Source organism: Ambystoma mexicanum, chromosome 2q (assembly GCF_040938575.1).
Source record: "Ambystoma mexicanum isolate Mex_15411 chromosome 2q, UKY_AmexF1_1, whole genome shotgun sequence".
Lineage (NCBI taxonomy): Eukaryota > Metazoa > Chordata > Amphibia > Caudata > Ambystomatidae > Ambystoma > Ambystoma mexicanum.
This window is the reverse complement of record NC_090924.1, coordinates 1,438,099,465-1,438,114,622: the sequence shown is the minus strand read 5'-3', so window position 1 is coordinate 1,438,114,622 and position 15,158 is coordinate 1,438,099,465. Positions and strand designations below refer to the sequence as shown.

The 15,158-nt window shown below is 46.9% G+C and overlaps 1 protein-coding gene across 1 annotated transcript in view; it reads right to left on the bottom strand.

The window, feature by feature from the left end:
• Window positions 1-14,143, bottom strand: part of FAAH2 (fatty acid amide hydrolase 2) — a 309,532-nt gene extending 295,389 nt beyond the window's left edge. The window contains exon 1 of the mRNA XM_069648990.1: window positions 13,820-14,143. Coding sequence (XP_069505091.1) covers window positions 13,820-14,023 — 204 coding nt within the window. The 5' untranslated portion in view covers window positions 14,024-14,143. The remainder of the gene's footprint in view (window positions 1-13,819) is intronic.
• Window positions 14,144-15,158: the final 1,015 nt, after the last annotated feature.

The window sequence follows — 15,158 nt, the reverse complement described above, 5'->3', positions numbered from 1 at the left end:
GATGACGTTTTTTGTAAATATATACGCCGGTCTTTGCTATTGTCAGACAGAGCGCTCTCGGAGTTTGCATAGTTCTTTGCATGCCCTATTCTGATTGATAAACTCCCATTTACGCTCACCCGCACTTTGTCTTGGCCTTATTCCCATCCTGGGAGAGTCCATCATTGTCTTTCATTGCGGGGAGGATCGTGCTGGTTGGGGACGCTTGCCTTCACTTTTCAAATTGATATATGACGAGAGCGTCTTTTTGGTTCGCAAAGCAGGAGGTTGTGAAAACTTAAACAAATTGTCCTAAGAGTGAGAAACCTTTTTGAAACTGAAATAGTCACTTTGCCAAGTGAAGGAAATACTGGATCAAATGAACTGTATATTCTACTTGGAGTGGGACTTGGCTAGTTAAAATAACTTTCCTGCAATTGAACTTTACTTTTGAAACATCATGAATTGTTCTGGTCGAAGGGGATCCAACCCTGGTCACAAGAATTCCTATTTTGTTTATGTTTGAATTTATGTTATTTTGCAAAGTAGAAACTGCCATATAATTCCTGTATGATTTGGTTGTATGTATTATTGTGAGGGTTATATTCTTTTGGACATTAGGTCATTTTCCTTTAGCATTAGTTTGATAGGTAGGGAACTCCTTGTCAGGTTAGTGAAAGATAGGCATTTGTCTCACCTTATATCATTTACTAAATGTCGATTTATGAGAAAATGCCACCTTTGTGTCCGTCCTCCCATGTTTGACTCCTCACAATTTCCTCGAACGTTCCAGGTCATTGGTACCTGATCCAAAGGCATTGTTATTTTCCTGTACAACGGGTTCTCTTAATATGGATTCTCTCAACCCTTCAGATGTCCTTTTGTACATGGGTGTATACATGGTTCAATCCCTTCTGCACCACTTGGATCGGTCTGCTGAATCTTAAGCCGGTGGTTTGGTTCTTGTGGGGCAGGTGAATTTTGACTGTATGCCCCACTTGTACTTCCGTTTTCTGGACAGCTCTCCTCACGTCACTTCTCTTCATGGCAGTCTTACTCTTCTTTATTCTCCATACCTCCTCTTCCATGTCCCCAATCACATCTTCCCTCACTCCGTTTAGCCAAGGGGGTCCCAGTGCAGATGCCAAGCTTCTGCCGCATAACATTTGGAATGGTGACACATTGGTGGTCCCATTGGCAGTGAGGCGATGGGCCGCAATAGCCTCCTTGACTGTTTCTTACGGGTCCATGCCAGAGGCCCCGCCAGTTGCAGTGTACAGTTTATAAATCTGTTGGTCCTCTCGGCCAACCCATTAGCTTGGGGGTGAGATAGAGTTGATCTGCTTGATGGTGTTTCCTATTTAGAATTTCTCCATCTGCCTGGAAACCAACTGGACGCCCTTGTCTGTGACAATCTGTTTGGGCAATCCTTCACTTTGAAACACTGCAATCAGTACCACAATTACCATGACTGTGGAAATGTCTGACACAAATTCAGCTTCCACCCATTTAAAAAGTAATCGATCATCACTATCCTGCATCTGTCCTGCGGCCCCATGGCTTCTAATGGGCCTATGAAGTCTAACCACAAAATGTGCAATACCTTGTCGGGCATCTCTGTCGGAATCAGGGGTGCCTGCCTAACTTCAGACGCTTGACGCTGTTTAAGCATTTGTGGCATTGCTCAAATCATCATTACGATGTCGTGATCCATGCATGGCCACCAAAAAGCATCCCTTTCATGGCGCTGTGTCATGCTGCTCCCGAGGTGTCCCGAATGAACTCTGCACAGATTAATTTCCTCATGCCTGCTAGTGGTAGGACTTGATCACCTCACAAGATTAGACCATCCACATCCACTTCGTATATCTCATCTGCTACTTTCCAGAATGGTCCGAGCCCCTCTTGGACTATTCTCTCATCGGGCCACCCTTTCCTGACTCAGTCTGTCATCTTTTGTATCGCAGATATTTCTCCAACTCATCTCTCTAGTGGTTCTAACCCATTTCCACGAACGCCTTGCTGCTTAAATACCCAATGGATGCCACCACACATTCGTCTTTTAAAAGTGGTTTGTGATCGGTGAGGAGATTAAATCTGGTGCCCCACACATAGGTTCAGAAGTATTCACTGACAAAGGCGCATGCCAGCATTTCCTTTTCAATTTTTTAAGAGTTCTTTTCAGTGTCAGACACCGGTTTTGATGCAAATGCCAAAAACATGTTTGTGTCTCACCCTGCTTCTAGGTTAAGTGTTGCACCCAGCCCATATGCACAGGCATAGTTGTGATGGTTTTTTTTTTTTTTTTTTTTATTTTTATACGGTTTATTCAACCTTTAAAAAATATTTTTGACAGACAAATCACGTTCAATCAACCACATGTCCTTTTTAAAATCCATTTCTCTCACCGCCGTTCTGTACACAGTGAAACAAGTGGCCTGAGTCTTGACGTTTGGACTACAAGAGTTCATTCGACTCCAGGCACTTCGATTAAGTCCTTCAAATCCAATCTTGTTTTTATGACCTGGAGGAAGTTTTGTGATGGTTTTAAGGTCACAGACCCGGTGCACCCATTATTCACTCCTTCACTTCCTTGAGTGCTCCTTCCTGGGACTGATGCCACTCATATTCCGCCCCTTTCTTAAGCAGTTCTTTCAGGGGTGCTGTCACTTTAGAAAACCTGGGTACAACATTGGCATAGTATTCTGCCAGGCCTATGAAGGACCTGAATTCCTCCTTGTCGGTTGCTGACGGAGCCTTCATTATGGCCTGCAGTAAGTTTTTCTTAGGACTGATTCCCTCACTGGATATGGTGTCCCCCAAGTACTCCACCTCCATGGCCCCGATTAAGAACTTCTTGTACCGCAAACGTACCCCAGCATCTTGTAGTTTGTGGAGCCCTTTTCTCAGCACACCATTATGTGTTTTTATATCCTCTGCCTATATCAGAATGTCATCTTGAAAATGTGATACATTTCCAATGTCCTTAAATAATGAGTCCATTGTGCGCAGGGAGGCTGGCGCCGCGGAGGACGACCCAAACGCCATTCTGTTATACTGAAAGGTGCCAAATGGAGTGATAAACGCTGTCAGCGGTCTGGATTCTTAATGTTTTGCAATTTGGTGGTGCGCATTCTGCATGTCCGATTTGGTGAAAACATTTGCCTCCTTCATCATTAAGATGAGCTCATTGATGCTGAGAAGTGGGTAGCTGTCGGTGAGGACTTCCAGGTTCATACTGCGTAAGTCTATGCGTGCTTTCAAATCATTCGAGCTTTGCTTTTTTATCAGCACCACCGGGCTCAGCCATTCCGACCCCGCCTCAGGCTCCAAGGTGCCATCGTTGGCCAGTTTCTCTACTGGACTTGTAGTGCTTGCTGTGCTGTGACTGGCACTGGTCTTACTATGTGTTTAACTGGGATTGCATTTTGACATGGCCCGAATTTGTGCACAAAGTTTTTAATCCTAACCAGGTCATTGGAGAGCAACCTTGGAAACGAGTCTCTCGATACCGAAGCTCCTCCGACTGCCACGGAGACAACTTGATTTTCTGTGCTCGGGTCGAGTTTTATTTCCGATTTTCCCTCGTCATCTCACCCTAGCACTGTTGGACCTTCTTCAGCGAAGTATTCCTTCGTGTGTGCCTTCCTTCCTTTGAATTCCACAGTGCTGTTGATGTATCCTAAAAGACTAACAGATGTGCCACCGAACACAATGGGTCTGTGTTCCGTTTTCATGACTTCGATCTTACTCTGGCACACCATCTCTTTGTATATGCGAAATGGTAGGATGTTTAAACCTGACACCATGTCGGCCATGACTCTGGTTTCATGCCCGTCCACTCTGATCACACAGTCTGGCTTCTCCTTCCTTGCGGTGGAACGCTTGACCTCCTCTGAAGATTAGTCACTTCTTGTATCACCGCTCACTTCCAGCGATGTGATTTTCTTTCCTCTCAACTTGCAAGCAACTGCTACATGTCCAAACCACCTACTCTTCTAAAATTCCTTGTTCCCCATTCGGCATTCTCCATCAATTGCTCGATGGCAGGCGCTGGCACACCTGTAGCACTTCAATGGTTCTCTTCCACCGGTCCCGTCATCCTTGCCATACTTGGTTTCTCTTTAGTACTGCATGGCATGCATCTCTGAGCCTGGTGCACTTCCCGCCATTTCCTTGTGCCTGCTCGATGTTTCCTCTAAAGCTCTAGTGATCTGGATCGCTTTCTCGAGCACCAATTCTTTCTCCACAATAAACTTATCCTGCACCTTGCTTGAGTAAGTATGAACCACCAACTTATCACAGATCATGCACTCCATGTGGTTGCCAAAGTCACAAAACACTTCTAACTCTCATACGCCTGACGGTTCTAGCTTCCTACTATAAAACCTAATCCGGTGCAGTACAGCATTTTCCTTGTTGGAAAAACATTTTACAATGCACTCGATAGCCTCCTTAAACACATCATTGGCGTCGTCTTCAACCGCTTTAGGATTTAGGCTGCAAAATATTCTCTGCCCCCTCCACCCAATGGCATTCAGCAGCAAGGCTATTTTGCTGGCGGGGGGAGTATTCAGTCCCCCTACGGCATTCATGTGCATGGTGAATTGAGGCTCCCATTGAAGCCATGGAATGGCAGATCTACCTGGCGACTGAAGACACGCAGAGGGTGGCATTGCACCTTGCATCTTGAACGCGTGGAAGTCACTTCTGGGACTTTGTTGCCAAATATGTTGTAAATTAAGGCTAAAACTCAGGCATGGTTACTGAATTGGGGTTTATTTGCAGAGCAAACTATTTACAGCGAACAGTTTGCTTCACTGTTCTAGGAACTCAGAGTAGTCTCTCAGTATATGTTTTTGCACTGTCTCTCCTGTTCTGCTCACCGCTTGTCTGCGTGCGCTTTCCTTGATGACCCAGCTTTGCTTGCCGAGTCGTGCGACGCCCCTTTGGACGCAGGCTCTCGCGAGACTCTGTCACAACAGTGCGCTAAGCAGGTTTATACAACACTATGGTCACCACAACCAGACACCAGGGAAACTCTCACTCATGGTCACACACAAGTCACTCTCACAGCTTGGCAGCCTCAGTCACCTGCTCAGTGCTCATCACACGAGTTCTCTCTCTCTGGAGTGGGAACTCACCTCATGGTCAGGACGTCGTCAGTCACTCATGCTCGGCTGGCCCGGCTCACCTGCTCAGTGGGCTCAGTACTCTCTTCATGGCATGAAACTGGTCACTAGGCACTGGCAGGTCCAGGCCTGGGAGGGTCAGACAGCAACCAGGGGAGAAGGAGGAGAAGGATAAACTGCTTGCGCTGCTGTGGCCGTGGGTGGCTCTGCCGCTCTGACTGGTCTGGCTTAAAAGTGCGTGGACTGCGGACGGACACACTCAACCACCATCAGTAACCAGGTGGCTGCTTGTTTTAGGGCAGATAATGCTTTACTACATAATAGCAAATGTGCCTTGGCCTGTGCTGCTTGTGTTTCTGTGGAGGAAATGACATGCAGGAGATGACCGTGCATGGGCAGCCTATCCCATCCCAGGTCTGTTGCCTTGTTGTCAGGGCAATGAGGCAGGCAGTCAGATTCCATATAGTCTGGGCCCGGGGCCGGCCCGGCTGGGGGAATCGAAACTGACATAGTAGTTCTGTGCGATTTGTAGCACCAAACATCAAACCATCATCTCCAGCCCAGGCACTGAGTGCCACGGCACAGCACAGATCGGTGGGTGGTGCGCCCATTTTTTTTCCTTTTTTTATCATGCATTGGAAAATTCAAAGCAGTGAATGCACAAAACAAAACCATCATGCCCGCACGGCCCAGGTTCCAGTTCAGTATGCACCGCACGTCTGTGTAATAATTAATTTTGGACACTGCGAGTCAGTGGATCACCCGCAGCCCTCCAGCCCTGTGGGAGCCAATTGTGGGGGCGCACAGGCCACCAGGGCGGAGCAAGAGGGGGCAACCGTCCCTCCGCCACTGCGATAAAGCTAATGTATCACCTAAAACTAGAATTCCTTTTATGTGTCACTGTTAAGATGGGTTTCCAGTATCAAACCTGGGAGAGAGGTCAATGGTGAACAGGAAAGACACAGATTTCCAAAAAACACACAATAATTTATTAGGTCTTTAAGGTACGTACCTGGGTTACCATCGCTTGGAGTGTAATACACAACTATGATATACATATGTACATTCACTGTTGGGTGGGCTTCTTCTAAAAGCACACAAACACTTTACTTTTAGAAACAGTTATGCAATAGTCATTGGTAGAATCAAGATCAAAAATGTAAATAACTGTGTGTGGTAAAGCAAGCGGCAAAAGTAGAACAATAATTTGGAACCAGCGTAGACAGGTAAGTAAATTCGAGAGAACTCTCACAGAAAAACATAATACAAGTTCCTTAGTCCTTATTAAGTACAGCCAGTTAAAAATCGGGGCTTAGTACCCAAATGTCACAAGTTCCACAATAAATGTTCGAGAAGAGGATTTTAAAAGTTAAGTAACATTCTTACAAATTTTTCTCCCAATCCAACTAATCTGGGGAAGTCCCATGGTGATCCTGGACCAGACCACCAGCGAACTTAGTCAGGTAATGGAGAGATACAGTTAGGGCTTTATGCCCATACAACACTGTGGGAGGAGGGAGTAGGAATATCTATGCAAACTCACCCCACTTACTCCAATTTCTTCAGCAACCACTTCAAGGGTTTCAGAATACACAGGCCCACTTACTTCTGCACCGTGTCCAGTCGAGGGAGGTCCAGAGGCCGCGTGTCTAGAGGTCACTTTTGGCATTAGGATTGGGTACAGTTATTCCGCAGTCCAGGCATCAGTGATTTGGTTCTGGAAACTGGACACCCTTGCCACAATAGGATGCAACCTCCACGGGACAGGCGACCCCAGGTAACCCTGCAGGGCTAGATGAAGACCATTTGTAGTGGGAGTCACCACGATCAGGCGACGTCAGGTGATCCTCACGGTGCAAACAAAGTAGGAAGTTCTGCATGGCTTCTCTTTGGTCAGGAGGGCTGAACCTGCAGGAGCAGGCGTCTTGTTACACAAGCTGAGCACCCACTAACTTCCAAGGATGCACTCGCAACGGTGAGGGCTACAGTCAGGTAGTCGAGGAGATAACTGGTCATTCAGGGAGACTTGAGAAGGCTTTGCAGACACAGATCCTCAAGCAGGGGTCGGGACAATCAGTCCTGGGGTTGAAGCACTGCCAAAGGCCATCTTGAGATCAGGAGAGCAGAGAAAAGACTTCACTGGTAGCTGGCTAGAGGAAATGTTGGTCAGTTGCAACGGTCGCCCGCAGGTCTTCAGCAAGCTGCACTTCTTCCTAGGGGTGTTGGCTCCAACGATGGTCTGTTTAATGGCTGCAGGAGTCCCCTTTATTCCAGGATTAGGAGTGGATTCACCACCAGGTTCACCAATGCTAGGAATTTGCACCCTTCAAACAGACAGCGGCTGTCCAATCAGGGGGACACTCTGGCCACAGAGTCTGCCCAGCAACAGACACTGTGGCACTGATGTGGACTTGGTCCAGACAGACTCAGCTCTCACATCCAGCCAAGCAGCAAGATCACCACTTTGCTCGGGAAAGGGCCCTCTATATTTAGTAATTCTGAACCATAGAGGCCAGGACGAAGTCCAAAGTATAAAATGGCCAAAAGACAGGACAAGATCTTGTGATACGGCCATTTTAGAGTACATGGATGGCACTCTTGATGGCATTATGCAGTAAAATGCAAACGTGCACAAGTAAAAACTGAAAAACAGTCGAAAAATAGCTGATGCAACAAGCCAATTCTAGAAACATTATCTTTTTTTACTTTGTAGTTACAATTGCAAAGTTATAAGGATATAAAGTACCCTTACTGCACTTCACTTTAAGGTGATGTGTGCCGCTTTAAAAAAAATAAAAAATAAATTCCTTTAAAGGAGACAGGGGCCTCGAGTACCGATAGTCTGCGGGACTGATCAGTTTCCCCATTAAAGTGAGGATAAAGCAAGAAAAGTACAAGCTAGGGTGTCCCATAGAAGTCTATGGAAGGAAATCAGCAAAAAGTAAATCTTTCCAAACTATCGCATGTAGTCACTATTATCGGTTTTACCTGCATGACCGAAAAACCTGAGCCAGGTTGTGGTACAAGTTTGGATACAGTACATCTCGGGAGGACAGCTAAGGGGCAACGTGCTTGCCTTGGAAGCAAGACGTCACGGAGCACCACTGATTCTTATCCCCGGGTCCGGCTTAGAAACCGATGGGTATTAAGCACGTTATAAATAACCTATCATATCCTAGAAGCCATTGCTACTCATCCTATTTTTTCAAGCAAAAACCGAATTGACAGAACCAGAGCATCCATTCATTTTTCTTAACAAGTGTACACGGTTATTAGGCCCTTCCACACTACTTATAAAATGTATATATAAAACCTTATAAACATTCAACGCAGCTATACGTCCCTTACATCCATGTAATTTGCATACAAAACACTATTTACAGATAAAACGTTACAATTAATTTAATACATCTTCAATCTGTAACCAGAGATTTATCAGTGCAAGAGTAAAGAAAATCTGTTGGCCTGCTTAGGAGCATAAACAAAATTGATCTGATGGCAACAGATTGCAATTTTGTACCAATTTTCACAAGAACGTATATTGTAATGGTTGTAAATGTCCACACTGCGGTAACAGATGGAGAGTGCTCGCTTGCATTTTAGGGTCTTTACAAAACCTACAAATTCCTTTATTCTGGAGGTACCATGCTGAAAACCAAGAACTGCCAAAGACGGAAGCAGATTTAACAATGAGTGATTGTTGGCTCTGCAACAAACATGATATTTTGACACCATTCAAATTCCCATGCTTTTTCTTTTGCTAACAGTGATTTTGTAATTCATTATATTCAAAGTGACAATTCACTGGCCTTCCAATCGGCTTTAAAAATATGTAATTACCGTCCTCAAATTCTTTAAGATCGGGAGCCTTATTTTCTCTCAATAGAATACCCAAAATTCCTACTATTGATTGGTCACATTTTACAGATTTTTAAATACAAAGAGCTCCTTTTAATAGCAGCAAATATCACCAGAAACGTTAATCCACATTCCGTTTATACTTTGAAGAGAGGACAATGGAAGTAAACCAAGCAAAGAGTGCCATGATTTCCCCTCAAACTGATTTAGCTATTCGGTTTCAGTCTCTTTACTGGATTCAAGATCACATAAAATTGCAGGGACTATGCCTTGATTATAGGCCAAAAGCATACCTTCCATACTATACCCAGATGTTTCTTTACCCGGACCTTTGATCTGTGACCGTTTAGTAATAGCTTATTGGCCAATTCCCTTTCTTGTTTTCTTAGAACACTTCTCATTATAATAAAGTACATTCAAATTCCCAGCCTGATCTCCGAAGCGATGGCCGTGGGGGGTTTCTGTGTTAACTCTAGCAAGGCTGTCCAACGCCAGATCTATGTTGGGTTTTCAGGATACCCCTCATTAATATTTATGAGATAAATGTGCGTACAATGATTCCAAATGTATGCATATTTTTCTTCATGATTTTTAATGAGGGTTATCCTGAAAACCCATCAGGATCCCGGTCCTCGAGAATTGGAAATGCATACATGGACCTTTATAGAAAGAGGCTCACAGCTAGTCTGTTAACCATCACGCTTATTTTAGAGTACAACACCCAACATGACAACAATTCTAATTTTGGAAGGGCTGACAAGTGATAACAGTGCCATGGATGATTTATCTCATTCGGATCCAATTGAACTCGACACGCGCAGACAAAATGATGCTGTCACTTCATTGCCCACTAATAAAGCACACCCCCATTCTATTGACCAGCGCTCGAGAAGAGCATCGGGAAGAGATGGCATTTTATACGCCTGCCTCCTTTTCAATAAACCTACCTGCCATATGTAGCGAGAACAGTAGGCTATGACAGAGTGTAATGCAAGCTGTGGATGCAAGCTGAATTACAGTAATGGAAAAATGAAACGCTCGCCAATCAGCAGCTCTCCTGCTTTGTTGGACTACTGCGGATGCAAGCAGAATGACAGTAATGTAAATACAATGCTCTCCAATCAGCAGCTCTCCTGCTTTGTTGGAATGCTGCGGATGCAAGCTGAATTACAGTAATGGGGAAATTGAATGCTCGCCAATCAGCAGCTCTTCAAGTGTGTTGGACTACTGCGGATGCAAGCTGAATTACAGTAATGGAAAAATGCAATGCTCGCCAATCAGCAGCTCTCCGGGTGTGTTGGACTACTGCGGATGCAAGCTGAATTACAGTAATGGGGAAATGGAATGCTCGCCGATCAGCAGCTCTCCCAGTGTGTTGGACTACTGCAGATGCAAGCTGAATTATAGTAATGTAAATACAATGCTCGCCAATCAGCAGCTCTCCAATAAGCAAAATCAAAGAGGTGATGGCTGGAAGGTTTAGAATGAATCTTAACCACTGGCATTGCTCTGGGTAACCCTCCAGACCACCGTTCCTCGCCTGCCAAGCCATTACAGAAGGGGAAAGACCATATGCAAATCAGGCTTGGCCTCACCCCAAAAGCCCGAACTAACTGCTAGGCCACATCCCTTCTGCACGAGACCACAAGCATCCCCAAACATGTTTCGCCCTTGTTGGGGCTCATCAGTGAGGAGTAGCTTGGGTCTCTAGGCCTAAGCAACTCTCCTGCTTTGTTGGACTGCTGCGGATGCAAGCTGAATTACAGTAACGGGAAATGTAATGCTCGCCAATCAGCAGCTCTCCCGGTGTGTTGGACTACTGCAGATGCAAGCAGAATTACAGTAATGGGGAAATTGAATGCTCGCCAATCAGCAGCTCTCCCAGTGTGTTGGACTATTGCGGATGCAAGCTGAATTACAGTAATGGGGAAATGGAATGCTGCCAATCAGCAGCTCTCCCGGTGTGTTGGACTACTGCGGATGCAAGCTGAATTACAGTCATGGGGAAATGGAATGCTGCCAATCAGCAGCTCTCCCGGTGTGTTGGACTACTACGGATGCAAGCTGAATTACAGTAATGGGGAAATGGAATGCTCGCCAATCAGCAGCTCTCCCAGTGTGTTGAACTACTGCGGATGCAAGCCGAATTACAGTAATGGGGAAATGGAATGCTCCCCAATCAGCAGCTCTCCCGGTGTTTTGGACAACTGCAGATGCAAGCTGAATTTCAGTAATGGGGAAATGGAATGCTCGCCAATCAGCAGCTCTCCTGCTTTGTTGGACTACTGCGGATGCAAGCTGAATTACAGTAATGGGGAAATGGAATGCTCGTCAATCAGCAGCTCTCCCGGTGTGTTGGACTACTGCGGATGCAAGCTGAATTACAGTCATGGGGAAATGGAATGCTCGCCAATCAGCAGCTCTCCTGCTTTGTTGGACTACTGCGGATTCAAGCTGAATTACAGTAATGGGCAAATGGAATGCTCGCCAATCAGCAGCTCTCCCGGACTACTGCGGATTCAAGCTGAATTACAGTAATGGGGAAATGGAATGCTCGCCAATCAGCAGCTCTCCCGGACTACTGCGGATTCAAGCTGAATTACAGTAATGGGCAAATGGAATGCTCGCCAATCAGCAGCTCTCCCGGACTACTGCGGATGCAAGCTGAATTACAGTAATGGGGAAATGGAATGCTCGCCAATCAGCAGCTCTCCCGGACTACTGCGGATGCAAGCTGAATTACAGTAATGGGGAAATGGAATGCTCGCCAATCAGCAGCTCTCCCGGACTACTGCGGATGCAAGCTGAATTACAGTAATGGGGAAATGGAATGCTCGCCAATCAGCAGCTCTCCCGGTGTGTTGGACTACTGCGGATGCAAGCTGAATTACAGTAATGGGCAAATGGAATGCTCGCCAATCAGCAGCTCTCCCGGACGACTGCGGATGCAAGCTGAATTACAGTAATGGGGAAATGGAATGCTCGCCAATCAGCAGCTCTCCCGGACTACTGCGGATGCAAGCTGAATTACAGTAATGGGGAAATGGAATGCTCGCCAATCAGCAGCTCTCCCGGACTACTGCGGATGCAAGCTGAATTACAGTAATGGGGAAATGGAATGCTCGCCAATCAGCAGCTCTCCCGGTGTGTTGGACTACTGCGGATGCAAGCTGAATTACAGTAATGGGGAAATGGAATGCTCGCCAATCGGCAGCTCTCCCGGTGTGTTGGACTACTGCGGATGCAAGCTGAATTACAGTCATGGGGAAATGGAATGCTCGCCAATCAGCAGCTCTCCCGGTGTGTTGGACTACTGCGGATGCAAGCTGAATTACAGTCATGGGGAAATGGAATGCTCGCCAATCAGCAGCTCTCCCGGTGTGTTGGACTACTGCGGATGCAAGCTGAATTACAGTAATGGGGAAATGGAATGCTCGCCAATCAGCAGCTCTCCCGGACTACTGCGGATGCAAGCTGAATTACAGTAATGGGGAAATGGAATGCTCGCCAATCAGCAGCTCTCCCGGACTACTGCGGATGCAAGCTGAATTACAGTAATGGGGAAATGGAATGCTCGCCAATCAGCAGCTCTCCCGGTGTGTTGGACTACTGCGGATGCAAGCTGAATTACAGTAATGGGCAAATGGAATGCTCGCCAATCAGCAGCTCTCCCGGACGACTGCGGATGCAAGCTGAATTACAGTAATGGGGAAATGGAATGCTCGCCAATCAGCAGCTCTCCCGGACTACTGCGGATGCAAGCTGAATTACAGTAATGGGGAAATGGAATGCTCGCCAATCAGCAGCTCTCCCGGACTACTGCGGATGCAAGCTGAATTACAGTAATGGGGAAATGGAATGCTCGCCAATCAGCAGCTCTCCCGGACTACTGCGGATGCAAGCTGAATTACAGTAATGGGGAAATGGAATGCTCGCCAATCAGCAGCTCTCCCGGACTACTGCGGATGCAAGCTGAATTACAGTAATGGGGAAATGGAATGCTCGCCAATCAGCAGCTCTCCCGGTGTGTTGGACTACTGCGGATGCAAGCTGAATTACAGTAATGGGCAAATGGAATGCTCGCCAATCAGCAGCTCTCCCGGACGACTGCGGATGCAAGCTGAATTACAGTAATGGGGAAATGGAATGCTCGCCAATCAGCAGCTCTCCCGGACTACTGCGGATGCAAGCTGAATTACAGTAATGGGGAAATGGAATGCTCGCCAATCAGCAGCTCTCCCGGACTACTGCGGATGCAAGCTGAATTACTGTAATGGGGAAATGGAATGCTCGCCAATCAGCAGCTCTCCCGGTGTGTTGGACTACTGCGGATGCAAGCTGAATTACAGTCATGGGGAAATGGAATGCTCGCCAATCTGCAGCTCTCCCCGTGTTTTGGACTACAATTCCCCATGTTTTTTCTTCACCGACTATGCTGGCAAAGGCTGGGAGTTGTAGTAGAAAACACATGGAGCGAAAAGTTGAAGATCCCAATTGAATCAAGCTTTATTAGCAGGACTAAAGTATTTCTAAATAGGAAAACAACAAGATCAATTATTAGGTACATATTTATAAATGGGAAAACAAAAAACCTCCAGAAGCTCTGGGAAGTTACAGGCACAGTAGCCTCTTCTTCAAGGAATACCCGAACGCCTTGTAACAATGTCGCAGTCTTTAGACAATGCACTTGCCTTTAACCCCAGAGCAAGTCACTCGATGCTAGAACTACAATGTCCAGAATCCCCGCGAGTCACGTGACGTTGCCAGTAGGGCCCACGTGACCTGTGACTAGGGGGTCTCTGTGTAAAGTTGCGGTACCTCGCCCCGCAACCTCCGTGACCTCCCCGTACCTCTCGGCGACGGATCAGCCGGGCCAGGCGCACCCCCGGCTCGAGAAGCAGTGGTTCAGTCGGGGGCTCCACAGACAGCGGTCCACCTGCGCAACCGCCGAATGCCGCCGACAAGCGAGCGGCCAGCCCGAAGAGCGCCAGGATCAGGCGCGAGACGGCGCGCAGCAACAGCACGAGGCAGCGGTCGAGGCGGGACAGCGCCATCGCAAGAGCTCGAAGGGCCACTGAACGGGAGACCGGCGACACGGCCTGACAGACAGGACCGCTGCAGTGCGCATGCGCAGCTAAACGGACGCGGCCATGTTGACGTCAGGCAGGGCGAGATAACGGCCGGGCTTTGAGGAAAGGAGATGGCTCAAATCTTGTCACGCTACCTGACCTCAACATGGCCGCTCGATGACGAGGCTCTGTGCGGGGTGCGTGGGTGTCATGGGCCCGCCTTATGTATTATTCCCTATCGCTGCCCAGCCAACTTCAGGACCAGACGCTGGCGCGCGCTCCTAGCACGGTGACTTTATAATTTAATACCGCCGGTCCCGATTAAGTAAACTACATTGTTGTCGCTCCTTTGCATACATGCAAACATTTTAACTTTTGTAAGAGTGCAAGATCTACTTCGAAACGAGATTAAAGCACTTTGTATTTTGTATTTGTATTTTATTTATGATGCGCACCTAACCCGGGCGTAGCCAGGCGCAGAGGCAGCAAGAGGGTTGCAAAACTTAGTTACATACATACAGTAGGGTGAGGTCCAGCTGCGGTTACAGTGCCGGACAAATCACGCCGAGTAGGAATGATAGAGCATATACACTGTAGGCAATGCTAAATACATATTTACTTGCAATGAGGTAGGGAGCCATGTAACACATCTGGGCATTGGCAAGGTCGTTATGAATCAAGAGTTTTAAGCCACTGGGTAGTCCTGGCTCTGAACTGATGGTAGGTTAGGTCGTCCCTGCAGGTAGGTGGAAGGGAGTTCCAGAATTGCGCTGCTTTTACTGGAAAGCTGTTACCTCCTGACATTGTACATTTGAACCTGGGTACAAGAAGAAGGTTGGAGTTGGCCGTTCTTGAGGAGCGAGAGAGGGTGGGTCTAGTAAATCTGGAGATGAGGTATTGAGGGGCTGCTTGGTGGAGGCATTTATGAATCAGAGACACCGATTTAAGGAATATCTTGTCCTTGGTGGATAGCCAATTGACCGATCTTCTGGAATCAGAGATATGGGCTTTCTTCGGGATACTAAGGGCCGCTCTGAGGGCATTATTTTGGAGGATTTGGATTTTGTTTGAGATATTTATTACAGCCTACATATAGAGCATTGCAATAGTCCAACTTGGA